The sequence below is a fragment of the Pan troglodytes genome, chromosome 16, assembly GCF_028858775.2.
Source record: "Pan troglodytes isolate AG18354 chromosome 16, NHGRI_mPanTro3-v2.0_pri, whole genome shotgun sequence".
NCBI classification, from domain to species: Eukaryota; Metazoa; Chordata; class Mammalia; order Primates; family Hominidae; genus Pan; species Pan troglodytes.
The window spans coordinates 91,472,561-91,498,841 of NC_072414.2; the positions used below are offsets into that span (position 1 = coordinate 91,472,561).

The 26,281-nt window shown below is 35.3% G+C and overlaps 1 protein-coding gene across 43 annotated transcripts in view; it reads left to right on the forward strand.

Moving 5' to 3' along the window:
- MEF2A (myocyte enhancer factor 2A) overlaps positions 1-26,281 on the forward strand; it is a 150,603-nt gene that overhangs the window by 92,941 nt on the left and 31,381 nt on the right. For 14 of the 43 annotated variants that reach the window (XM_016927526.4, XM_054667201.2, XM_016927524.4 and 11 more), the window contains 3 exons: positions 12,520-12,651; positions 15,589-15,808; positions 16,599-16,658. In XM_016927526.4, the coding sequence (XP_016783015.1) occupies positions 12,520-12,651; positions 15,589-15,808; positions 16,599-16,658 (412 nt within the window). Of the gene's footprint in view, positions 1-12,519; positions 12,867-15,588; positions 15,809-16,598; positions 16,659-26,281 lie in introns of all 43 variants that reach the window. The other 29 variants (XM_001140333.7, XM_054667194.2, XM_054667204.2 and 26 more) reach the window with 5 other exon arrangements.

The following is a 26,281-nucleotide window of genomic DNA, read 5'->3' on the forward strand; positions in this document are numbered from 1 at the left end:
TGCAACCTAGAGTTCTATACCCAGAGAAAATTTCGAGAGGGAAAGCATAACACCTGTATATCAGTGTTACAATCAAACCATCTACTGCTTTGGAAGAAAGGGCCAAGACCAAGTCAGGCTGCCATGGTAAGAAAGCAGTCTTCATCGAATGACCAGATGATCTCTACAGTCTTCATGTGGACGATGATCTATGTCTAATTTATCAGTAAATATCAGCATCTAGTAGGGTGCTTTCGATAAATTTTGTTGAATGAAAAAAAAGGCAAATTAAGGTATTTATTCAGTAAACAAAAAGGGATAGTGAAGAACCAAGCTCCAGGACTTTTGAAGATAGACTTTCTTGTCTGTGGTGCACTGAGAATCAGCTCTATCTTAGTATTCATTTATGTGTGGAGATCTAGAACAGAGTTACATTCTTTCTGGTGACAAGCTGAGACTACCTGGCTGCTCAGTATCCAGCTCCTGGGAGACAAGGGCCTCAAAACTGTTGGGATTGGGGGGTGGGGCAGGTAGGGAATCTTACTACCATTTGTTAGGATTTTTACTATCAAACCTAGGAGTAGCTTAGAACTGGGTAAGATCTTAGAATTTAGAGAAGCCATAGCCTGAACACCACACACTTCTCACTGAGGAAGATAGGGGTGATAAGATCATGGAGGAACTGGAGAGGAATATGAAGACAGTGCCTACAACCACCACATACACAGTAAACATTCTCTCTTCTCAGTGGTTGAAGTTGTTCCTGATTACAGCTCTCTTATCTGTTCTCCCTTTGATTTGCTGACTGATGGATGCAGTCCATTTAAGAAATGAGCATAGCATATTGGAAAGAGCACTAGACTTAGATTCTAGTCCCAGTTCTGTCACTTAACAGCTATGTGTTGAGGTGAGGTGAGGGAAGAGTACTTGGATCTCTGGATCTCTTTTAACTTTAATATTCTCCTCTATAAGGGTAGAAGATGAACTAGAAGATCACAACAGTACCATTTAGTTTTCTGTTCAGTGGCAGTTTTGACATACTTTTTTGAGCATATATAATCTCAGAATCCTATGCCTCAAAACTTTGATTCACTGGACAGATTTCAAGAAAAATATAATTTAACAAATGTAATAAAGAAAAAATAGAAAAATTGAATAATCTTGTCAAGTTTTCCACAAAACTACAAGTCCAGATGGCTGCATAAGAAAATACTAGCAAATTTTTAAGAAGGAAGTAATTCCAGTATTTCACAAACCCTTCCAAAGAATAGTAAAAACAAAGAGCTTTCCTTTCCTCGTTATCTAAAATTAGCCTAACTTTGATAGCAAAACCAGCTAGGAGAGTTGCAAAGATAATAATCAGAAGCCAGTCTCACTGAACATAAATGTGAAAGTCTTCAGCAAAATATTAGGCTACTTCGTGTTCACATCTTTCTTATGGGAGACTTTTTTGTTTGTTTGTTTTTGAGATGGAGTTTCGCTCTTGTTGCCCAGGCTGGAGTGCAATGGCGTGATCTTGGCTCACCCCGACCTCCGCCTGGGAGACATTTTTATTTTCAGAATGACCCATTTTCTCTACTGTTTGGGCACAAAACTAGACTCTGTATTAGCCTCCCCTGTGGTCAGGAGTGGCCATGTGACTGACCTCTGACCAAGGAGATGTGAGTGAAAATGATGCAGGCTGCTTCCAGGTGTGACCAGTAAGATACTTCCCACATAATCTTCATACTCTTTCTTCCCTGTTTGGCATCCCATGTGCTAAGAATGGGAACCCTGAGGTCCTATATGTGGAACCATAAGGTAAATGTCTTTGGGCTCTGAATCTCACACAGGGCTCACTGAGAATAAGAAACATCCTTCTTGGGCTTTGTATGAATAAGAAAGAAATAAACTTTCATTGTGTTAAGCCACTGAGATTTATGGATTTATTAAAGCATCTAGCATTACTTATACAGAGATTAAATCTAGTGATATGTAGATGAGATAATATATTATGACTAAGTTGAATATATCCTAGTAGAGTTATACCATATTCATAGATCAGAAGTCTCAAATTATATATATCTGTGCCACATAAGATAATCTCTGTAGAGTTGATGAAATATCAATCAGATTCCCAAGAAATACTTTTTGAAAGAACTTCAACAACTGATTCTAAAGTTCACAGAGAAAATAGAACAGAAGACACTGAAGAAGAACAAGGTGAGAGGGTTTGCACTGCAATATATTGAGACTAATTTTAAAGCTATAATAATTAACATACAGTGGCAGTGGCACAAATACCAAATGCCAAACATACCAATGGAATAGCTCAGAAACAGAACCATGCATATTTAGATACTTAATATATGGTAGAGTGGCAGAACAAACTCCTTAAGCAGTGGTATAGGGACAATTGGTATCCATATAGAAAACTCATGAAATTGCACTTACCTCAGATTATATACAAAATTACCTCCAGGATGCTTATAGACCTAAATGTAAAAGGCAAAATTATAAAGCTATTTACAGGATAATATAGGAGAATATCTTCATAATTTTGGAAAGGATTTCTTATATAAGGCATAAAAATCGCTATCATATGGATAACTGGAAAGGAAAAAACTGATAAATTTGACTCCGTTTAAGAACTCTGCATCCAAAGATAAGCGTTTTTTTTTTTAATGCTACATAATGGGAAGATATTTTTACAATGTATAAAATTAGCCAAGGGCTTACATTGACTACTTATAAAATAATTACTATAAAAATAAATAATTAAAAGAACTACTATAAAACAATTATCAGAAGGCAGTAGAAAACTTAGCAAAGTACTTGAATAGGTGCCTCACAAAAGAGAACATCCATGTGGCCAATAGATATGAAATGTGCTTCATTTCATTAGTAGTTGGTATTGCAAGTTAAATCCCACAGGTAGGAATGCACATTGATACAATTACTTTAAAAGACAGTTTGGCATTATCTAGTATAACTGAAGATCCACATGTTTTATGAACTAATACTTCTATTCCTAAGAATACATACCCAAGAGAAATGTGTGCACATTATGCAGTAGACTATCTACAGAAATGTCCACAGCAGCATTTTTATAGATTCAAAAGATTGAAGCCACTCCAATGTCTGTCTGTTGTAGAATGGATAAAGCTTTTTTTTTTTCAAGCCATGTAATACAGTATTTAGTGAAAATGAGCCAGCTATAACTCTGTGTAACTCTATGGCGGAATCTCATAAACAGTGTTAATACTGAATAGTGTACTGTGTGTGGTTCCATTTACATATCATTCACAAATAGGCATAGCTAAATTATATTTTTAGGGATATGTATATATGTGGTAAACATATAAAGAAAATCCAGATAATTGTCATCACAGAGTTAGGATGGTATTACCTGTAAAGGTGGGAGGAGAGGGTTATGGGATGAAGGGAGATAGGGAGGGTTCTGGCCTTGGTCTATTTTTTTGACTTGATTGAAATGACTGATGTTCACTTTATAATTATTTGTTGAATTTTATATAAACTTGTACATACCTTACATATTTCACAATTTTTAAAAATTGTTTTTATGTGTTGTCAGAGTAGCTAGAAAGAATAGTATATGTTTCAAAATTGGAAATAATTATTTACAATGAGGAAAGACAACTTTTCTCATTTTTAAAATATCGCAATAATCTAGTTTCAATTTCCTGAAACTTAAGAAATGATTTCTTTTTTCCTCTTTTTTTTTTTTTTTTTTTTTTTGAACAGAGTCTTGTTCTGTCACCCAGGCTGGAGTGCAATGGCACGATCTCAGCTCACTGCAACCTCCACCTCCTGGGGTTAAAGCGATTCTCCTGCCTCATCCTCCTGAGTACCTGGAATTACAGGTGTCTGCCACTACGCCCAGCTAATTTTTTTGTATTTGGAGTAGAGACAGGGTTTCACCATGTTGGCCAGGCTGGTTTCAAACTCCTGACCTAAAGTGATCTGCCCGTCTCTGCCTCCCAAAGTGCTAGGATTACAGGCATGAGCCACCGCGCCCGGCCCAAGCCATGATTTCTTTATTTTACAAGCACTTGCTTATACTTATGCTAGATTTACTGACTACTCAGCTGGTGTTTATGGAGCATGTACTGCTCAGCTGTGTCATAGCAATGAGATTTAAGGTGGGTGGTCAAATTTTTTGTGGGTTTATTTAATTGATTTAAATCAGTTAACTCCTCATGCATTTAAAAACCATGGATTTATACCTTTTGAGTAGTTTTAATTCCATAGTTTCACTTGTAAGTGCTATGATTCTATTAGCTTGGAATGGAATTTGGCAATAATAAAGTTGAGCGTATGTTAATTTTTTTTTTCAGTTCTTGGTAGGCAGGAGTTAAAAGTGCAGGCATGGGCTCTAGCAGATACTCCAGCAGTATAGGCTCTTCGATCCAAAATGTAGTGTCATATGTCAAGATTCCAGAAAATGCAAGTCCCTTGGGATATTTATAAGTTCTTATTTAAGAGCCCATATGCTTTAAATATTTATTTAAACATATTTAGAAAGATAATCCTGATTTATTTACTCTGTAAACAGATGCCAAAGATTATAGTAATATGCATTTGTGCACGTATATATATGCACACATTATATACAGAAATGGACTGCACTTTTAACTCCTGACTACCAAGAACTGAAAACACTTTTAACATATGCTCAACTTTATAATTGTCAAATTCCATTCCAAACAAATAGAATCACATATATATATTTAAAATTTTAGACAAGCTTATTTTCCATGGAAGTTTTTATGTATATAAAACTTTTTATATTTTATGTATAAAAGTTTATATTTAACTATTTTTTATATATGTATAACATTTCCATGGAAAATGTGGCTAAAATTTTAAATATAGAATTTCTTGCTGAGTATTTAACATGAAAGAGCATAAGCTAAAAGAAACGCATTTTAAATGAGTTGCCCTGCCTAATTAGTAATTCATTTTGAAATAAATTTTTGTAAGTTTATTATGTAAAAGAAAACCTCAACATACTTAAAAAAAAGTTTATACAGTATTGTTTTTGTCCTCTCAAGTATCTTTTTTCTTTGTCTTTTCACCTCTTCCCTTAATCCTTTCCATCTCTAGTTTCACCAAGAGGTTTAGTATATAAACCAGAAAATGAGAGGCAGATGTACAGGGTCAGCCAAGTGGTAACATATACCCAGAATTCTGTAAATGTTTCCTTGAATTTGAAAGGTAAGGTTGTCAGTACTCTATAAGTAGAATGATAGGACGTATGACTTTAAAGATTTTTGTTGGGGTAGATACCATTGTTTCAATCAGTTATCTTTGACCAACAACAGTAATTAATCATCACTTCTAGGTTTGAGACTCTTTCTGGATTCTATGTTGTAGAGGTACTAGCCAGACTTATTTTGAGAAATATGTGACTTGGATAAAGAGACTAATAATGTGTTACCTAAAGGATCACTAACAGTTTTCTTCCTCATGCTTCTTTGATTATAAGGGATAGAAACCCATTTAAAGTAGCTCCAACTAAAGAAAGAATTTGTTGAAAGAATGCAGACAGATAGCACTCAAAGGCAAGAGGCAGGAGTAGCTGGCTTCCTGAAGGCCGGACACCAGGAACTCCATATTAAGGGCTCCATGGTCTCTCATCTCTGCCACCAAGGCTGGTTTGCAAAATAACTCTCCTTGCAAGCACAACTGATAATCTTCATGTAGAAATGAATTGATTTAAAACAGGTGAGAAATTCAAAATGATATTGAGGGGAACTGAATTGGTAACAGTTTATGGAACAGATAGAATGGAGAGAGAGAAAAGTGGAAAAAAGATATAAGAGTCTAGACATAAGATAGTGCAGGCTTGAGTGAGTATGGGGACAGTAGAAATGGAAATAATATACAAAATTTGGTATTCCATGTGAATGTAGAGAGAGAACAAAGGGAATAAGGTCGACTAGGTTGGTAAGTCCAAAGGAGAGACTGGTTTAATAAAAGATAATGAATTCTATGCCAGTTAAGTTGAAATAGAAATGTTAGTAAAATATCCAAATGAAAGTGTGCAGCAGGCAGTTGGGATTATAAATCTTCCAAGTTGCAGATTAGATTTGGATGAAGGCATAAACATTACTATCATAAAATTATAAAATGAACATATTAGAGATTTTATTTGAGTCATTAATGAATGAGGGAACAATAAGATCATAAACAGAGGAGAACTCAAAAATATAACACATTTATAGTTAAAGAATGCAGAAGTAAATTTATAAATAGAAACAAAAGTGGCCAGTATCCACAGGGTGACAATCAATGGTATTCCACAGGAAACAATTTCTGGAAACAAGAATTATTTGCAGCTACTACAAGTTTTCTATAAGTTAACTAATGTCCATCTCTGCAGTGTTGTAAAATAGCCTCATCAAAGAAACGGAAGTGGATATAACTAACCTAAATGGAGGTTCTAGCCAGGGCACTCACTAAGTTTCAGGCTTTCATTGTTTTTCCTTAAATTGGTATGGAAATTTTAAACTCAAGAGCCTTCCTACTACTGGAGTGTTTGGTCAGCAGTAGATAGAAAGAAAAACAAGCAATGGGGAAAGGATTCCCTATTTAATAAATGGTGTTGGAAAAACGAGCCAGCCATATGCAGAAAGCTGAAACTGGATCCCTTCCTTACACCTTATACAAAAATTAAGATGGGTTAAAGATTTAAACGTAAGACCTAAAGCCATAAAAACTCTAGAAGAAAATCTAAGCAATACCTTTCAGGACATAGGCATGGGCAAAGATTTCATGACTAAAACATCAAAAACAATGGCAACAAAAGCCAAAATAGATAAATAGGATCTGATTAAACTAAAGAGCTTCTGCACATCAAAAGAAACTTTATCATCAGAATGAACAGGCAGCCTACAGAATGGGAGAAAATTTTTGTGATCTATCCATCTGACAAAGGGTTAATATCCGGAATCTACAAAGAACTTAAATTTACAAAAAAAAAAAAAAAGCCATCAAAAAGTGGGTGAAGGATATGAACAGACACTGCTCAAAAGAAGACATTTATGCAGCCAACAAACATAAGAAAAAAAGCTCATCATCACTGGTCATTAGAGAAATGCAAATCAAAACCATCATGAGATACCATCTCAAGCCAGTTAGAATGGTGATCATTAAAAAGTCAGGAAACAACAGGTGCTAGAGAGGATGTGGAGAAATGGGAACACTTTTATACTGCTGTTGGGAGTGTAAATTAGTTCAACCATGGTGGAAGACAGTGTGGTGATTCCTCAGGGATCTAGAACTAGAAATACCATTTGACCCAGTAATGCCATTACTGAATGTATACCCAAAGGATTATAAATCATTCTACTGTAAAGACACATGCACACATATGTTTACTGCGGCGCTGTTCACAATAGCAAAGACTTGGAATCAACCCAAATGTCCATCAGTGATAGACTGGATAAAGAAAATGTGGCACATATACACCATGGAATACTATGCAGCCATAAAAAAAGAATGAGTTCATGTCCTTTGCAAGGACATGGTTGACACTGGAAACCATCATTCTCAGCAAACTAACACAAAAACAGAAAACTAAACACCGCATGTTCTCACTCATAAGTGGGAGTTGAACAATGACAACACATGGACACGGAGTGGAACATCACACACTGGGGCTTGTCAGGGAGTGGGGGGCTAGTCTAGGGATAGTGGTAGAAGTACGTAATGTAGATGATGGGTTGATAGGTGCAGCAAGCCACCATGGCACATGTATACCTATGTAACAAACCTGCACGTTCTGCACATGTATCCCAGAACTTAAAGTATAATAATAATAATAATAAAAAGATCAGCAAAGAAAAAAAGGAAGGCTTTTAAAGTTCCTCTTCTTTTAGGTAAAACTGGTTTAATTAATGCTAGACAACAAAGCAAAACCTTCTCTTTTAAGTTTGATTTGGGCATTTACAACACAGAAATAGTGTGGATATGATGTAGGGATTCCTTTTCCCTAGAAATATTTTTAGGCAGTATGCCCTTCTCTCTTCCTCCACCAGCTTGAATTTCATTTTAGATCTTAATAGCTTCCGATGAAAGGAAGGTTGTGGGATTTGCTGTTTAGACAGTTAACATTCTTAATGCTGCAATATAAATAACAATTTATGAATTACCACAAGAAGATTTTGAAGATGAGTATTGAAAGGCCACAGGCCCTGTCTTGTCATATTTCATCGATACCTGATATTATAACAAATACAGATTAATCAAATATTTTTAGAAAATTTTAAAGAACAGCATACTACTTCTTCCTTTTAAAAACCAATACTTGCTCCAATAATAAGTTCTATCGAGGGTTACTAGGAATCTCTTCCTGAGTTTAGATCTGAAATCAATGAGTTGGGTGGTTTCACACTCGTAAGTGGTAAAATAGTTTTTGTTTTTTGGTTTTTGGTTTTTATTTATTTATTTATTTGAGACAGAGTCTTGCTCTGTCGCCCAGGCTGGAGTGCAGTGGCACGATCTCAGCTCACTGCAAGCTCCGCCTCCCGGGTTTACGCCATTCTCCTGCCTCAGCCTCCCGAGTAGCTGGGACTACAGGTGCCCGCCACCACGCCCAGCTAACTTTGTTTTTGTATTTTTAGTAGAGACGGGGTTTCACCGTGTTAGCCAGGATGGTCTCAATCTCCTGACCTCGTGATCCGCCCGCCTCGGCCTCCCAAAGTGCTGGGATTACAGGCGTGAGCCACCGCGCCCGGCCGTAACATAGTTTTTTATAAAGGTGATTATATCAAGTGAACATGAGTCAAAAATTTTAAGTAATTAATTAGTGAGGGAGCCTGAAAAAAATGTTGCCTTTGTAAATTCAAAGATCAGACAAATATATAAGCCCACCAAGAAGGCCAAATGAATTTGCTTCATAAATACAAAAACTGGCTCTTCCACAGTTGAGAGAGGAAGTCAGTTGAACTTCCACCAGGCGGGATTTGTTTGCACATCTACAAACACACATTATTTGCATTACTCTCACTTTTCTACACATTATCTTCTGTTTACAGAGTTGGAAAATAGCTCAGAAACCAAGGTACAAACCCCCTAGAATCAGATAACTTGGAATGTGCTCTAAACAATACGGAGTTTTAAGAGATATTTAGTTTTTTGGGTTTCATTTAAAAATATTTCACTATCCTTACATAACTAGCGTTGAAAGGTAAATATTAGCTAAGTTTATTACTTAAATCCTGCATTTTGTACCATAAATGAGAATGTGCAGAAAGTACCTGAATTGGCCCAAGTCAAAAAAACCTGTTAAAATAATAATGGAATTTAACTTTGTTGTGACATAAATAGAAAAATGATTGTTTCTAACAAGTGCTTAACTGACCCTCCAAAAATAAAATTACTGTCTTCTATAGACGTGTACTGATGAAAAATATAGGTGTGTTAATTTTAGGATTTTATTTGAGTAATATTGCCAATTGGGACCTTTAAATTAGTTTGGAACATGTATAGAACAGGGTGTATCATCGGCTTAAATTGATTAATAATTACTTATTAATATTGATCTTTATAGCAGCCTGTAATGTATGTTTTAGAAGACATTTCTTTAAGAAAAGCAACTAGGATAAGTCAACTTAAATGGGTACACACCATTGAAATTTGAAATTATTTTGGCACAATTGAGTTTTCTCCTTAAGTTTGTTGGAATGGCATTGAAAAACTCAATCACGTTATTTACAAGGAGTAAAATATCTTTGAAGTTTTATTTACTTTAGAATGGATTATAATGACTAGTAATAGCTATAGAGAGTACTCAGTGCTAGCACTCTTGATGCATTTTTCTACTTTTTCTTTATGAGGAATAAGCAGATCTCTCATAGTGGTGACCTTTCACACTGTATTTTCCTCATTGAGCAAGTGTCTTTATTGTGGCTAACTTGTGTGTGAGAAAACTGAAGCTGGCCAGGATCGTATGTACCTTGCCTGGCCTTCTTAATAGATTACGGCATTCCGCTTGACAATACCAGTGGCACAGGAGAAACTTCTACTGTTGTGCTATTTGGTAATGTGAAGACAGAAAAAGTCTTTTTATGGTAGTTGGGTCCTCAAAACAACTCTTCATGGTTTAGTGATAAGGAGACACAAGTTGCCTATCAAACAGAGGTACATTAGCTTATTATCTACAAAGCTGATAGAGCCTCTTAAATTCTCTCATGGTGACAGAAACCCCATCTGAAGTGAAGGCTTGCAGAGCCGAAGATACCAGAGCACTTTCCTTCCTCATAAATACAAGTAGAGTTAACCCTACTCTTGTAGAATAAAAATTGCATGTAATTGTTGAACAAAAGCTGCCTTCTTTTTTCTCTGGCAATTAAAATGTGGTCAAAGAGATATATACTTGGTGATTGCCATTTGTGAAAATTTCAGTGATAAGCATTACAGCTTACTAAGAAGAGCAAGACTAATTAACTAGTCTTAAAATAGATGAAAATTGAGGGGAAATATCAGAGATTTAGGACTAGAATAAGTCAACAACTTTATGATAAGATCTGTGTGTAGGCACCTACTATATTTGTTCTGTTTCTAGTGCTGTGTAGGTTTTAAGAGTTCAATGTGTTCCAGTGTTCTGAGTGTCTACATTTTCACTGCTCATAGCTACTTGGAAAGATTTGGCAAGTAAACTTGCTACCATGGTTGGGGGAGGATAAATGCCTTTATCCTTTAGTGCTCCCAACAACAGGACCTTTTATGGCCAAGCACACATAAAAGTCCATGTGATTACTTAGGCTCATAGAGCCTAGTGCCATGGAGAAAATGTTGGAGAAATAGATGTTGTGTTTGCTATATGCACATGCCAAGTAATTTAATAAGCTAACGTATCTGTACTAATGATTGTTTATGATTCTTCATGAAAAATTTTTAAAAATCACATTGAATAAAGTGAATTTTAAAAATAATTTGACTTTGGAGAAACAAAAAAATTCTTGAATCTTAATGTACTGTGCTTATGTTCTACTTCATTCAAGAAAAAAGGAGTAAAATAAACATCCATAATTATTGCTAATCATATTTTAAAGGATACTAAGATGTGCTATGAAATAATCAAAAATATCTTTAGATCTAATTTAATCGTTTATTGATGAACTTCTCTGGGACTAGTTCAGTGATCAAGCTTTGTTTCCTAACTAAGCTCTGTTAGTTAGGCTTACTTAGAAATTTTAACTTCCTAATCCTTCTCTGCAGTTGGTCAGAAAATCAAGAAGTCTCAGCCATTTCAGTGTTGAACCCTGTAACTCCACTTTAAGATACGACCCACCAGGATTTTTTAAAAAAGAAGAAAGAAAGAAATAAGACATTCTGAAAGTAAAGGAGTATTCCATATATTTTCAAGCTCTTGGTTTTTAATTTATCCTTTTAAGTACTGGACAAGTTATTTCGTGATGAATTTAAGTTAAAAATAGAAATCAGAAAACCAACTGTTTTTTGCATTATACTAAGAAAAAAAAAGTCAGTATAATCCAGGAGATATTTTAATGGCACTCAAGAATATTCTCCAGAAAGGGCTGGGCACAGTGGCTCACGCCTGTAATCCCAGCACTTTGGGAGGCCGAGGTGGGTGGATCACGAGGTCAGGAGATCCAGACCATCCTGGCTAACATGGTGAAACCCCATCTCTACTAAAAATACAAAAAAAATTAGCCGGGCGTGGTGGTGGGCGCCTGTAGTCCCAGCTACTCAGGAGGCTGAGGCAGGAGAATGGCATGAACCCAGGAGGCAGAGCTTGCAGTGAGCCAACATCGTGCCACTGCACTCCATCCTGGGCGACAGAACGAGACTCCGTCTCAAAAAAGAAAAAAAAAAAGAAAAGACAGTTCTCCAGAAAGTCAAATCAGTGGATTAAATCAAACCATGAAATACACTCTGAATAACTTTTGAGTGCAAATTTTAAGAATATGTAAAGTCACTGATAATTTGTACATTCTACATAGGAGTCATTGCAGACATAAATAATTATCAAGTTTGTTGTATTTCAAAGTTATACAGGAAAGTGAATAATAGGAATGAAATTATTGGGATATCGTGCTGATTCTTTCTGTTGAGTAGGATAAAAACTCTGATAGGCAGAAAGGAAGAATACGTGAAGTTGCTGAAATGTTCAATTTATAAAGGTATGATAACTTCTCAAAGCATCATTTTTATAGATTTCTATTTTAGTTCTTTCATGCATTGGTTATATCAGATAAATTGATCAGGCTTTAATCAGATTTGAGTTTTAACTGTGAGAGCAGTGAGTCATTTAGTATTTTGAGAAGTTTAGAAAGGAAGAATCCAAACAAATATTCCTTTTCTCTTAACATACAATGGGAGAATTAATTTTACTTATATTTAATGTTTATCTTATTTGAAGAAGTAAGTACATTTGTGATCATTTAGAAACCGTTTCAGTGGCTCTTGTATAATTCAGTTCATTCCGTCTGTGCTCTCTTAATAAATTTTACAGAAAAACTCATGGCAAGTTAGCATTATTTGTGTGTGAATTTTCCAATTGTATTTCAGACTTTAAGAAAGAAAGGCCTTAATGGTTGTGAGAGCCCTGATGCTGACGATTACTTTGAGCACAGTCCACTCTCGGAGGACAGATTCAGCAAACTAAATGAAGATAGTGATTTTATTTTCAAACGAGGCCCTGTAAGTACTTTTACTTTACCTCTACTTTTTATTTGTTGATCCTTTTTGTTAACTTCATTATTTAGGCTCTGAACAAGAAGGAACACAGAGGGTGCGACAGCCCAGACCCTGATACTTCATATGTGCTAACTCCACATACAGAAGAAAAATATAAAAAAATTAATGAGGAATTTGATAATATGATGCGGAATCATAAAATCGCAGTGAGTACTAAAGTATGGTTTGTGCTTTTATCTTGTGCATGAAGAGATTGACCAAACATCTTGTTGCTTATTTTTATAGTGGGTGATGACAACAATAAGTAGAAGGGAAGAAATGCATTTTATTAGTATTTTTTATAAAACTTCAAAATAAAATTGCTGAAATCTTATACATGTTCAGTATCTTAAATGTAGAAGTGAAGAGAAAACATGCCGATCCAGACTTTGCTACTTCTTACCCCAATACCTTTGGATAGGGCACCTAAACATCTTGAATTCTTTCTCCATCTATAGTGAGTTGGCTCTCATGATTTTTAAGGTATCTTCCAGCTCTAAAATTCTATGATTTATAGTATAGAGTATGTATAAAACTTTCCCTCTACTCCCATGACTTAAAAACATATGTGTTCTTAAATAGATCTTGAGAAAGCAAAATGTAAGGTAGTTAGGTTTGTTGCGAAACTTGTTTTTTTCCTAAATTATCTTCAATTATTTTATATAGTTGCTATAATAGCAGAGCTAAGCTTACTGCTTTGCAGTTTGTAAATGTCCCCAAATCACTTAGCAACAATACCACCAGACTTTTGTTCTTTTCTTATGCTGTAGATACTAAGGAAGAGCAGCTTGGCTTAATTTTAATTTAGGGCAACAATTTTCTTAAACTGATTGCAAAACAAATAGTGACTTTACAGTTTCTGTATACTCATTCATCTAACCATAGTGAAAGAGTATTTTTCTTTGAGCTCATGCTCCTAGACTTGATAGTTTTTCAAAGAATTCTCACTGGAAGCTCCATTGGCAAGAGCTACTTAAAACAGTTATTCTGGATTTGATTTCCTAATTCTGTATATGTAGGTCAGCCGCCCTTGAACAAATTAGTTTCAATGCTGATATTTATTTTATCATCAGAGTTAATTCTTTCAAAACTGTGCCCTAAAGTATGCATGATGGATCATTTCTTCAGAGTAGTCCTGTATTACAGGTTGGGTATCCCTTATTGGAAATGCTTGGGACTAGGAAGTGTTTCAGATTTGGGATTTTTTTCAAAATTTGGAATATTTGCATATGTATAGTATCTTGGGGATGGGACCCAAGTCTAAACATTAAATTTATTAATGTTTCATACATACCTTACATACTCATGGACTGAAGGAAGTTTTATACAATATTTTTCATAATTTTGTACATGAAACAAGGTTTGTGTACATGGAACCATCAGAAAGCAAAGATGTCCCTGTCTCAGCTACCCATGTCATAGGTCTTGGCTCCATGTGGAGCATCATTGGGAACCTGCTGTTAGCATGTGTAGCCTACACATGTGCCATTTTATTACCCTTTGTGGATGTGCTTGTGTGAGGGAATCTGGGTGTGCACAGAAAAGATACATTGAAGCTGATGGCAGACTGGAACGGTCCTTTTCCCCTTGGAGACACTGAATAAACTGTGTATTGTATGCCTGCATTTCCACATGTCAGGTTTGGAATTCTCTATGGCATCATGTTGGTGCTCAGAAAGTTTTGGATTTTGGATTTTCAGATTAGGGATGCTCAACCTGTATAAGAAGCCAGCTCACAAAAAAATAGCCTTAAGGAGTTACTTTTGGGCAAGTACCATTATTATTCTTAAAAACAATACAGTAGCAAATAAAGGGATGTTGCTGACCTTGCAGTTAATGTTAAAGCTGCAAAGATATCGCACAAATAAAAGTGTTTTACTTTTGAAAAAAATTGTCATATACCCACTGTTTTTATATTTGTTGATGTATAATTTTTCTACATGAAATAAACTACTATTGAATAAAGTACAATAAAATATATTCTTCCAACTTTGAATTAGCAGTGTTACCTTATTTTTGTATGTTAGTCTTTTAAAATGAGGGCAGAGTAAAGTTGTTTTATTTTTTCCCACTTTAAATTGTAAAGAGCAACATATATTTATCATGGTTAACAAGCATATTGTAAATGGTGTGTGGAGGAAATGCAAGATGAAAATAGAAAATAGAAAAAAGGGGATATGGAATAATTTGGAGGGAGGGAAGGTTAGCATTTATAATATTTGTAATTTAATCTTTATACAATTTAAAGAAGATACCAAAAACTTTATTACTTTTATTACTGGCTTGGTTAGTAGTTAATTTTGTTGTTTAGATTAGATTTCTTTGCATTTTCATTAAACTCAAATTGCATTGTTATGTATATAATTACTTTTTTTTTTCTTAGTTTTGCCCTTTAGAAAGTTAGTCAATTAAATCAGAATGGGGAATATTTATGATTTATCAGATTTGACATATTAAGTTAATAATATGTGTACACACTTTTCTCCTTCCGTTATATTTGGGCTCTCTCAGTAGAAATGTAATGTTATTAAGGTTTACATTGAAGTGCCAATTTATGCTTACTTGGTGACAGTGATATATTTTGTAATGTCTAAATATGACAACACTACTTGATTATCAGGTTTATCCTCTTAAGTTTGTCTTTATGAATATTTGAAATATAGAATATAGACATTAGTATATATTAATATATAAAGTTGAAATTGAAAAGGCTCATGTCAGTCATATTCATGTTCAAACATAATTCTAAAGAAAATAGCTTTAATCTGTAAATTGGTTAAGAACCTATCCCTATCCTCTACTTTTAGTAACTTGAGTTACCTTGCCAAATTAAAGTTCAGAAGTTACTTTGTAGATGAATACGAAACCAACAGTTTTTTCCTTCTTTTTCTTTATTTACAGCCTGGTCTGCCACCTCAGAACTTTTCAATGTCTGTCACAGTTCCAGTGACCAGCCCCAATGCTTTGTCCTACACTAACCCAGGGAGTTCACTGGTGTCCCCATCTTTGGCAGCCAGCTCAACGTTAACAGATTCAAGCATGCTCTCTCCACCTCAAACCACATTACATAGAAATGTGTCTCCTGGAGCTCCTCAGAGACCACCAAGTACTGGCAATGCAGGTATGTAGTGATACCTATTATGCTGGTTCTTTAATAAAGAGGGTGAAAAAATTCATTGCTAACATAAGCAGTTTCTTATTTTGCTGTTCTTACTTTTATTGCTTTGATGAGCAAGAATCACTGATACATAATTGGCCTCATTTTAAAGTATTTTTTTGAAAATCAATTGTGGGTGTAGCATTGTGTCATGCAAAGTAGAACAGTACTGAGAACCTGCCATTTATATGCTTTCCTTCTCATGGGAAAGCCATACTTTGACAGGCAGAAAATTTAGTTAGATATCAGAAGCAAAGATTTAAAGTAGAGTGTGAGCCATTCATGTTAGAAATATGGGTGATAGACTACCTGATTGGAGTTAGAGTATCTTTTACATCTCCTCCTGCCTGAATTACTTCATTAATTCAGCAAAATTTATGTTACATTTATTGTATTAGTCTACGAAATGCAGTGTCTCCTCTCCCTTAAGTCCTAGATTTAATTTAGTGATTTAATCATACTCCTTACACACTGCCCCCGTTTTTATCAGTATGTACTATTTTGGTATTGATGCAATACCACTATTTGGTATTGAAGGCGACATCAAGCTTGAAAGGTAAACTCATATATATGAGATATAATAACTACATCAGATTACATGTTAATGCCAACTTCAGACTGAGCTAGTTTTTATTTTTGTGTCTTTTTAGGATTAGAGTGAGAGTTACCTCTATTCAGTTCACATTCAGTTAGGTAAAGAGAGCTAATTCATATTCGTTCTCTGCCCTCTGTCTTCTCTCCGTAACGTTGTTAGGTGGGATGTTGAGCACTACAGACCTCACAGTGCCAAATGGAGCTGGAAGCAGTCCAGTGGGTGAGTGAATTCCTACTCTTCTGTTTTGTAGGTATCTATCGTATATGAGATTAAAGGAATGTTGTTCCTGAAATAAAGCTTTCTGGGAAATTTCCTTCTGAAGGGTGCTTTCACTAATACATCAAGATAATTTCTTAAGGGGAGACTTTCTCTAACTTCCCTGCTTACCAAAGTTAGACTGTTACCAAACTACTCTATCTTACAATAGCATGAAATGTTTTCAGAGAGATTAGAATGAAAAGAAATGGGGGGTCTATCTACTTCTACAGATAGAAAGATAATTAAGATATTTGTCTTGGCCGGGTGTGGTGGCTCACACCTGTAATCCCAGCACTTTGGGAGGACGAGGTGGGCAGATTGCCTGAGCTGAAGAGTTTGTGACCAGCCTGGGCAACACCGTGAAACCCTGTCTCTACTAAAATACAAAAAAATTTAGCTGGGCGTGGCAGTGTGCACCTGTAGTCCCAGCTATTCGGGAGGCCGAGGGAGGAGAATTGCTTGAATCCAGGAGGCGGTGGTTGCAGTGAGCTGAGATCGCATCACTGCACTCCAGCCTGGGCGATAGAGTGAGACTCCTTCTCAAAAAAAAAAAAATTATGGAGATGATTGAATGACTTAATAAAAATGATGAGGAAGAAATAAACATCAATAAAGATATTATTAAGACAAGTTACAAAATATTTAATGACAAAGTAGGAATAAATGCCTAATTATATCTGCCACAGTATTAAATATTTTAATGGAATTAAACAGATAAGACCTATTGTGGAGTCTTACTTAACAGAAAACAATTAAATGTGGGAAAATACATAAAGGTTGTACCAGTTAAACACTAGGGCTGCTACTCTTGTATGTGTATTTCCAAATATTTATGGTTTTTTTTCAGCTCTTGTTTTAGTTGTTTGTATGCCTACATACTGTTTTTGTGTCCCTTTTTTTTTTTGATTCCCCCAACAAAATAATAAGTTCAGGGCCCACCAAGAATTGTGAGAGCCTAATATGCTTCTCTCACATTGGGTTGACACCCCAAAAGGCTGGACTCTAGAAGTAAAGTAAACCAGAGATAAACAGTTCTTCTCAGTAGTGACATCTTACAGATGCATCATACAGTTTTGTGTTTTTTTTTTTTTTTTTTTGATACGGAGTCTCGCTCTTGTCGCCCAGGCTGGAGTGCAGTGGCGCCATCTCCGCTCACTGCAAACTTCGCCTCCCGGGTTCACGCGATTCTCCTGCCTCAGCCTCCCGAGTAGCTGGGACTACAGGTGCCTGCCACCACGCCGGGCTAATTTTTTTGTATTTTTAGTAGAGATGGAGTTTCACCATGTTAGCCAGGATGGTCTCAATCTCCCGACCTGGTGATCTGCCCACCTTGGCCTCCCAAAAGTTTGTTAAAATTAGATCGTAGTGATTAGAAATTAGATTTAGGGTTTCCAGAATGCCCGGAAAAGCAAATAGTCTCTGGAAGAATAAAATAAGCCTGGCCCACATGGCAAAACCCCATCTCTACTAAAAATACAAAAATTAGCCGGACGTGGTGGCAAGTGCCTGTAATCCCAGCTACTCAGGAGGCTGAGGCAGGAACATCACTTGATCCCAGGAGGCGGAGGTTGCAGTGAGCCGAGATCATGCCACTGCACTCCAGCCTGTGCGACAAGAGCAAAACTCTGTCTCAAAAATAAATAAATAAATAAATAAATAAATAAATAAATAAATAAATAAAATAAAACACCATCTCAGACCTTATTATTTCTAACTTGGCACATAAGCTGAACTAGGCACACACACAAATAAAGCAAATGAAAACTTGCAGAAATAAACAAACAATGGAATCAGCCTCCTGGGAACTCCAGAATTTGGAGTTACTAGGCACAGACTTTGACTTTAATATAACAGTGTTTACTGTGTTCAAGGGTATTTAAAAAAACAAAAAGATTGAGAATTTTAGCAGAGAACTGAAATTTATTTAAAAAATGGAAATTTTAGAACAAAAAAACCCCGTAATGTTAAGAACTTAACAGATGGGCTTAAAAACAGATTGGACAAAGCAAATACAAGAATTAAGAAACTAAAAGATAAGATAGAAGAAAATTATCCAGAATTTTGGAGACACAGAGGGATGGAAAATTAAAAAGAAGACCCAGAGCATGCAATAAAAAGGACTAGCATACATTAAATTGAAGTCCCAGGAAGCAAAGTCAGAGAAAATTGGGCAGAAGCAGTATTTGAAGAGATAATCACTGAGAATTTTCCAAAACTAACAACAACAAAAAAGCCACAAATTGGGAAGGCCTATAAAACTCAACGTGGAATACAGATAATGCTGTGCTTTATGAGAAATTTAAACCTTTATGAACAAAAGACTGGGAGATGGTGAGCTAAACCTCCTCAGGAAGTCAGAAAAGGACAGCAAATTAAACATAAAGTAGGTAGAACCAAATAACAAAGATACAAGCATTGAAATAGAAAACAGAAAATTTTCTATTTCAGGCATGGTGAAACAGATGATCTCATACGTGCTTTTGTGGTATTGTAAATCAGTAACAATCTTTCTGGAAAGGTTTTGGCAAGATGTTTCAGTGGTCATAAAAATACAAGTATTGATACTGAAATAGAAAAACAAATTGAATTAACAAAACATACTGATTATTTAAAAGACTAATAAAATGGAATGTTTTCACTAATATTCAATTCGAAATATTTTCTAGTTTCCATTATATCTTTTTCTTTAACCTAACTTGTAAGTTATTTAGAATTATATTTCTTAATTTCAAATACATGGAGATTTTCCAGTTATCTTTGAGATACTATTTTCTAGCCAGATTGTTTTGTTACCAGAGAACTTACCTCTATATGATTAAGTTCTCTGAAATTTGCTGATACTTTTTTATAGGCCAGCATGTGCTCAATTTTTGTCTGTGTTGTGTACTGGAAAGGAATGTTTATTCTGTATTATAAGCATGGATTGCAAATTCTACTTGTTTTAAATACGTTTTATCTGTATATGTGTCATAACTTACTGTATCAGCTCCAGTTTAGAAACTCGTGATAGGTCAGTTCCAGATAGTTTTGCGTTACCTTTAAACCATATCATTTTTACCAATATTGTCATTTTCAAATACGTAATTTGTTTATAGACGAGTCTTCCATTTGCCTTGTTCGTATTTTAATTTTTGTTGCATCTTCTGCCTGCTTCCCTAAAATTGGAATACTTCAGGCCCATGTACTGTTGAAAGAAGAGGCATCCTTGAGACTTTTAAAGCACTGAACAAACTCAGGAAAGGCAAAGACTTCTTAAATAAGAAACCAAAGAAAGTCTAATGGAAAGACTGATTGATTTGCTTGTGTGAAAATTGGAAACTTTGTGAATCAAAAGCACTGTAAAGAGAGTAAAAAGGCAAGACAGAATGGGAGAATATATATAGTATGTATACAATCAATAGAGAGGTTTTTTTTTTTTAAGAATACCTATAAATCAGTAAGAAAAAGAAAACTCGACTTTTGAAAATGTGCATGAGAACACATCACTTCACAAAAGAAATGTCTGATAAATGTGAAGAAATGCTCAGTCTCAGTAGTCATGGAAATGCAAAATTAAACCACAAAGAGAGAACACTGCACACCCACCAGAATTGCTAAGATGAAATAGATGGTATACCAAATATTGACAAAGCTATGAAAAAGCACAAACTCATACACTGGTAGTGGGAGTACAAGTTGTTGCAACCATTTGGCATTATCTGCCTAAGCTGCAGATACGTGTATTGTGTGACCCAGCATTTTCACTCATCCTTATGTACTGTAGAGAAATGCATTTGTGCATCACGAGTACCAAGAGATATGTAAAAGAATGTGTACAACATTATGTTAAAGTCATTATCTAGAAATAGTACAGATCTCTGTCAACAGTAGAATGGATAAATATAAGAGTACATTCATATGAAAGAATATTATACTGCAGTGAAAATGAAATCACAGCAGTTCTCAACATGGATGAATGTCACCAAACATTATGAATTAAAGAAGATAGATACATACTCAAGATTCTAACTATATAAAGTTTGAAAAGCAGGCCAAAAAAACTATAGTGTTTGGGACGCTTGTGTAGATAGATGGCAGAGCCATAAAGAAAAACCAAGAAATTACTGTAAAATTCACAATAGTGGTTACTTTGGGTAGGTGGGACTCTGGGAATATTTTAAGGGGCCCAGTTATGGAAACTTCTGGGGTTCTGGCAGTATTCTTAATCTGAATGGTGGTTACGTGGATCTTCACTTTATGATAAATCCTTAACCTATACGTTTTTGTTTTGTACATTTTCTGTTTGTGTGTTACATTAGCAAGAAAACAGTTTTGAAAATAAAAGAATACACTAGATATAATAATAAAGGAACTATAACAACAAATATAAAGGCACTTTTTAAATTATAAGAGAAAATAATGTACATTTTGTGGTATTTATACTATTCCAAAATTCAGAGAGAAAATTTATAGACACTCAACACTCACATTCATGCACAAACTAGAGGTAGCCTTTGAGTCTTTGGACATTGTTGTCTGCATGTGGCAGCTGGAACTCAGCACCCATCTTAAGATCATGAGACAAGTCAGTTTAAGATGACAGGTCAAAATGCCAAGGTTGATGAAGTGAAAAGCTGGTGGCCCTCAGTGTTGAGCTGCTGAAGCAGCTGAGTCTGGGACCACTCTTCCCCTAGTCTTTTTATGTGAGATAATACGTGTTCCTCATTCTCCAGAGGAAAAAAGTAAGATAAAATCCAAGCAACAGATAGGGGAATGTTTAGTAATGGGCATTTAATTGTGCCAAAATACACAATTCAAAAAAGAAACCTAACTAGTATTTTAAAAACTGAAAAGGTTGTTCATCATTGGTAGTATTCATGAAATTCAAATTAAAATAACAAAAAAAAAAAATACTACTCTTACTTACTAATTCCCAACTATTAGCACTTTTTATTGTGATATTCAGTGCTAATGAAGGCATGGTGAAACTGATGATCTCATGCATGCTTTTGTGGCATTGTAAATTAGTAACAATCTTTCTGGAAAGGTTTTGGCAAGAGGTTTTAGTTGTCATAAAAATGTTTATACCTCCAAGCCCACTAATCCCATTTTTGGGAATCTCTCCTGAAGAGGTAAGTTAGAATAAGCAAAGCTTCATTGCAACTTTATTTGTAGTAATGAATAATAGGAAGAAATCAACATATTCAACAATATGAAAATGAAGTAAATGAAATTTCAACTGAATTTCTTTTTGGTTGTGATTTAAAATGAGCAAAAAATATGAGCATGGAAAACAAAAAGGGAAAAATCCAAAGAGATTATAATACTTACATTAAGATGGTGGGACTGTAAGTGTTTTTCACTTTTTTTCTAGTTTCAGTGATGCTGTATTAGTACAGTTACCTCTACAGTCATAACATCTTTATTGTAGTAAATTAGAATATTTCTTTATTTATTACTTATAACTTGTTTTCCATTGTCATCTGTGCAAATAAAACTTGGCAGCTTTGTACATATTGTAATTTGTATAGATCTTTCATAGAGGTAATTTGCTTATTTGTTTATGATTTACTAGGTATATTTCTCTGGGGAGTTTATATTTAATACTGGGTTTATACTATAGTTCAAATGACTTTGGGGACTTTTTACTTTGGGCACACTTTAAAATATCAAGCATAAAATAAAGTCAGATATCCAACAACTTCACTTTTTAAAAACACATTGAGAAAGAGAAAAAACATATATGGTACTAGACATAGAAAGGCTCAAGATGCTCTTGGAATTATTTGGGGTTAAATGAAGGTAAAATAAGGGTTTGCATTGTAGCAGGCACACTGGCAGTTAAAAAGAAGAGATGGAAGAGGTGAAAGATATCATGAAGAAAGCTTGATTGCTCTGAAGGTGGGGATGGGATGGCGGAGGACAGCAGTAGTTGAAGTCTTTAGAACAAGCTGAGTTGAGATGACAGCAGCATGTCTGGGTGAAAGTGGCCACCAGATTATTGAATATGGACTGGAAATTAGGAAAGATAAAGCAGAAACCCAGTTTTCAGTCATTCACATGGAGGTGATAGTTGAAGTTGTATGAGCTTCAGCATTCATGCTTCATGAAGTTGCTGAAGTTTCTGAAAGAGAAGAAGATATGTTGCCTTTTGGGGGCTGCCCACATGGGATAGAGATGGGGAATACAGTATTCAGAAAGAAAAGAAGCGGACCCCATGAGCATTGCCTATTTTTGTTATAAATTTTTATTGGACAGGATCCATGTTGTCCATCTTACAAGACATTTCATTGAATCAAGTACACATGCATTCAATTATTTCAAAACCTGTGATCTTTATTATTTTATTTTATTTTAGACTAGTCAGGTGCAGTAGTGAGAAAGGGGGTAAAGAGTAGAACAAGGAGTTGGATAAGTTGAGATAACTCACTGCCTTCGAACCAGCCCTGTAATCTTTTCTACTTTCAGAAACCTCAAACAGTTCTTTGTACAAATGACATAATTTTATAACTGTTAGAATGTATTTTTGTTTATTGAATAATTAGCTGAATGTCAAATTTTATGAAAATTTTGCCAAATATGATTGAACTTTGCTTTGGATGAGTTTTTCAGAATCCTTTGAAGTTTGCACATCAGTTGGACTTCTGAAATGAATTCATAGTGAAATATTAGTGACATCATTGTCTGCAGTTTAACCCTAGAAGAGTAGTATCTAAGGACACAGAGTACTTGCCAGCTACTCGAATGCATTATTTCAGCTGATGTGATTTATATTTTGAAATATGAGCCAGACTGATGGAATTGACTAACCTATCTTATAGCTATAGGACTGTAATTGAGATCAAGTTCTGTTAAGTTTCTGAAGGCATGGGTATGCGGTTTGCTCAAGAGCATTTTTTCACATTTGTGTTAGGATAGTAAATTACCTTGAAAACTGGAAACACATTTTAACAACATTAAATTGGATTTATTCATTTAGTGTAGATACTGTAGTTCCTAGGTTTGTAAACTGTGGCAAGATGGGTTATATACTGAAAGTATTTACCTCAAAAGTCTATCTGAAAAATATCTTCATTTTTGTAATAAAAATTGAGCTGGAGGTAAGAAGGTATATATTAGGGTATATATCACTGCACTCTACAAAATAACAAGTCGTGCATAGGAGATTCTCTTAGCTTCAGCCTGGCAAGTTACCAAACACTTACATCATCCTTTAATCATCATCTGCTACTGACTCCTGACTTTACATCAAGAAATACTGTGCTTTTAAGTCCCCTCTTACTCTTGAAATTTGGTTCTCATGAGTTACCATCATGTCATATCTATCTAAAGCACCATAGACTGCACATGGGAAAATAGTATTTGTGCTTCTTGATGATGTGTGGCTCTGAATTATATATTTACATCATTTTTTGTCTTTGAGAGGAAATTCTACTTTCTCCTTCAGATTTGAGTATAAATCAAGTAAAGAAGAATCTTCTAAATAATATCAGAATCAGAACACATATTCATGCCATTGTATATTTTAAAAATTATTAATCTGACATTCTCATACTGTTAACGCAAAATGAAGTTTCTATTTAACCTTCCTATTTTTGAATAAAATTATTTAATAAACATTTTTAATTCTTTAACTGTCTGGCTTAGCAGTTACCTCTGTCCAAGTCATATATGATCTCTACTCGACAGGATGGCCTGGTGAAGTGGTTGTTTTTTAAACTGCACTGCTTTCTGAAGCTTAACAGGATGCAGGAAATTACTCTATGGGGTGTGGAAAGGATTTAATTCATACCCCTTCAAGATAATGAAAGCAGAATGCAGGAAATAACCTCATGAGGTTAACTGAAATACCAGTCCCCACAGCAAAATTAGATCATACATATGAATTAAAACTGAGTGGGTCACTTGGTAAACGTTTTGGAGGAAACAAGAGGAATTGGGTGAGGGTAAGGAAGAAAAAACCACACTAATCATCTGGAACTCAGAAATTCTTTTGTTCGTTTGAGACAGGATCTCACTCTGTTGCCCAGGCTGGACTACAGTGGCACGATCTCGGCTCACTGCAGCCTCCGCCTCTGTGGCTCAGGCAATTCTCCTGCGTCAGCCTCCCTAGTAGCCAGGATTACAGACATGCACCACCATGTCCTGCTAATTTAGCATTTTTTTTTTAGTGGGGTTTCGCCATGTTGGCCAGGCTGGTCTCCAACTCCTGACCTCAGGTGATCCACCCATCTCGGCCTCCCAAAGTGCTGGGATTACACTTGCAAGCCACCATGCCTGGGCCTTTTATTTAAAAAAAAAAAAAAAAAAAAAAAATTATTTCAATAGTTTTGGGGGAACAAGTGGTGTTTTGTTGCATGGAAAAATTCTTTAGTGGTGATTTTGGAGTTCACCAGAGCAGTGTACCCTGTACCCAATATGTAGTCTTTTATGCCTCACCCCCTCCCAGCCTTCCTCCTTGAGTCCCCAAAGTCCATTGTATCATTCTTAGGCCGTTGCATCCTCATAGCTTAGCTCGCACTTATAAGTGAAAACATGTGATGTTTGGTTTTCCATTCCTGAGTTACTTCTCTTAGAATAATGGTCTCCAGTTCCATCCAGATTGCTGCAAATGCCATTATTTTGTTCCCTTTTATGGCTTAGTAGTATTCCATGGTGTACATATATGTATATATATATATATATTACGTTTTCTGTATCCACTTGTTGGTTGATGGGCATTTGGGCTGGTTCCATATTTTCGCAATTGCAAAATGTGCTGCTATAAACATGTGTGCGCAAGTGTCTTTTTCATATACTGACTTCTTTTTCTCTGACCCAGTAGTGGGATTGCTAGATCAAACCGTAGTTCTACTTTTAGTTCTTTAAGCAATCTCTGTACTGTTTTCTTTAGTGGTTATACTAGTTTACATTCCCACCAGCAGTGTATGAGTGTTTGCTTTTCACCATATCCATGCCAACATCTATTATTTTTTGATTTTTTAAATATAGCTATTCTTGCAGGAGTAAGGTGGTATCTCATTGTGATTTTGATTTGCATTTCACTGATAATTAGTGATGTTGAGCATTTTTCGTATGTCTTTTGGCAATTTGTATATCTGCTTTTGAGAATTGTCTATTCATGGCCTTTGCCCACTTTTTGATGGGATTGTTTTTTTCTTGCTGATTTGAGTTCCTTGTAGATTCTGGATATTAGTCCTTTGTCAGATGCATAGTTTGCGAAGATTTTCTCCCACTCTCTGGGTTGTCTGCTGATTATTTCTTTTGCTGTGCAGAAGGTTTTTAGTTTAATTAGGTCCCATCTATTTATTTTTGTCTTTGTCATATTTGCTTTTGGGTTCTTGATCATGAACCCTTTGTCTAAGCCAATGTCTAGAAGAGTTTTTCCAGTGTTCTAGAATTTTTGTGATTTCAGGTCTTATATTTAAGTCTTTGATTCATCTTGAATTGATTTTTGTGTAAGATGAGAAATGAGGATCCAGTTTCTTTCTTCTACATGTGGCTTGCCTATTATGCCAGCACCATTTGCTGAATAGGGTGTCTTTTCCCCACTTTATGTTTTTGTTTGCTTTGTTGAAGATCAGTTGGCTGTAAGTATTTGGCTT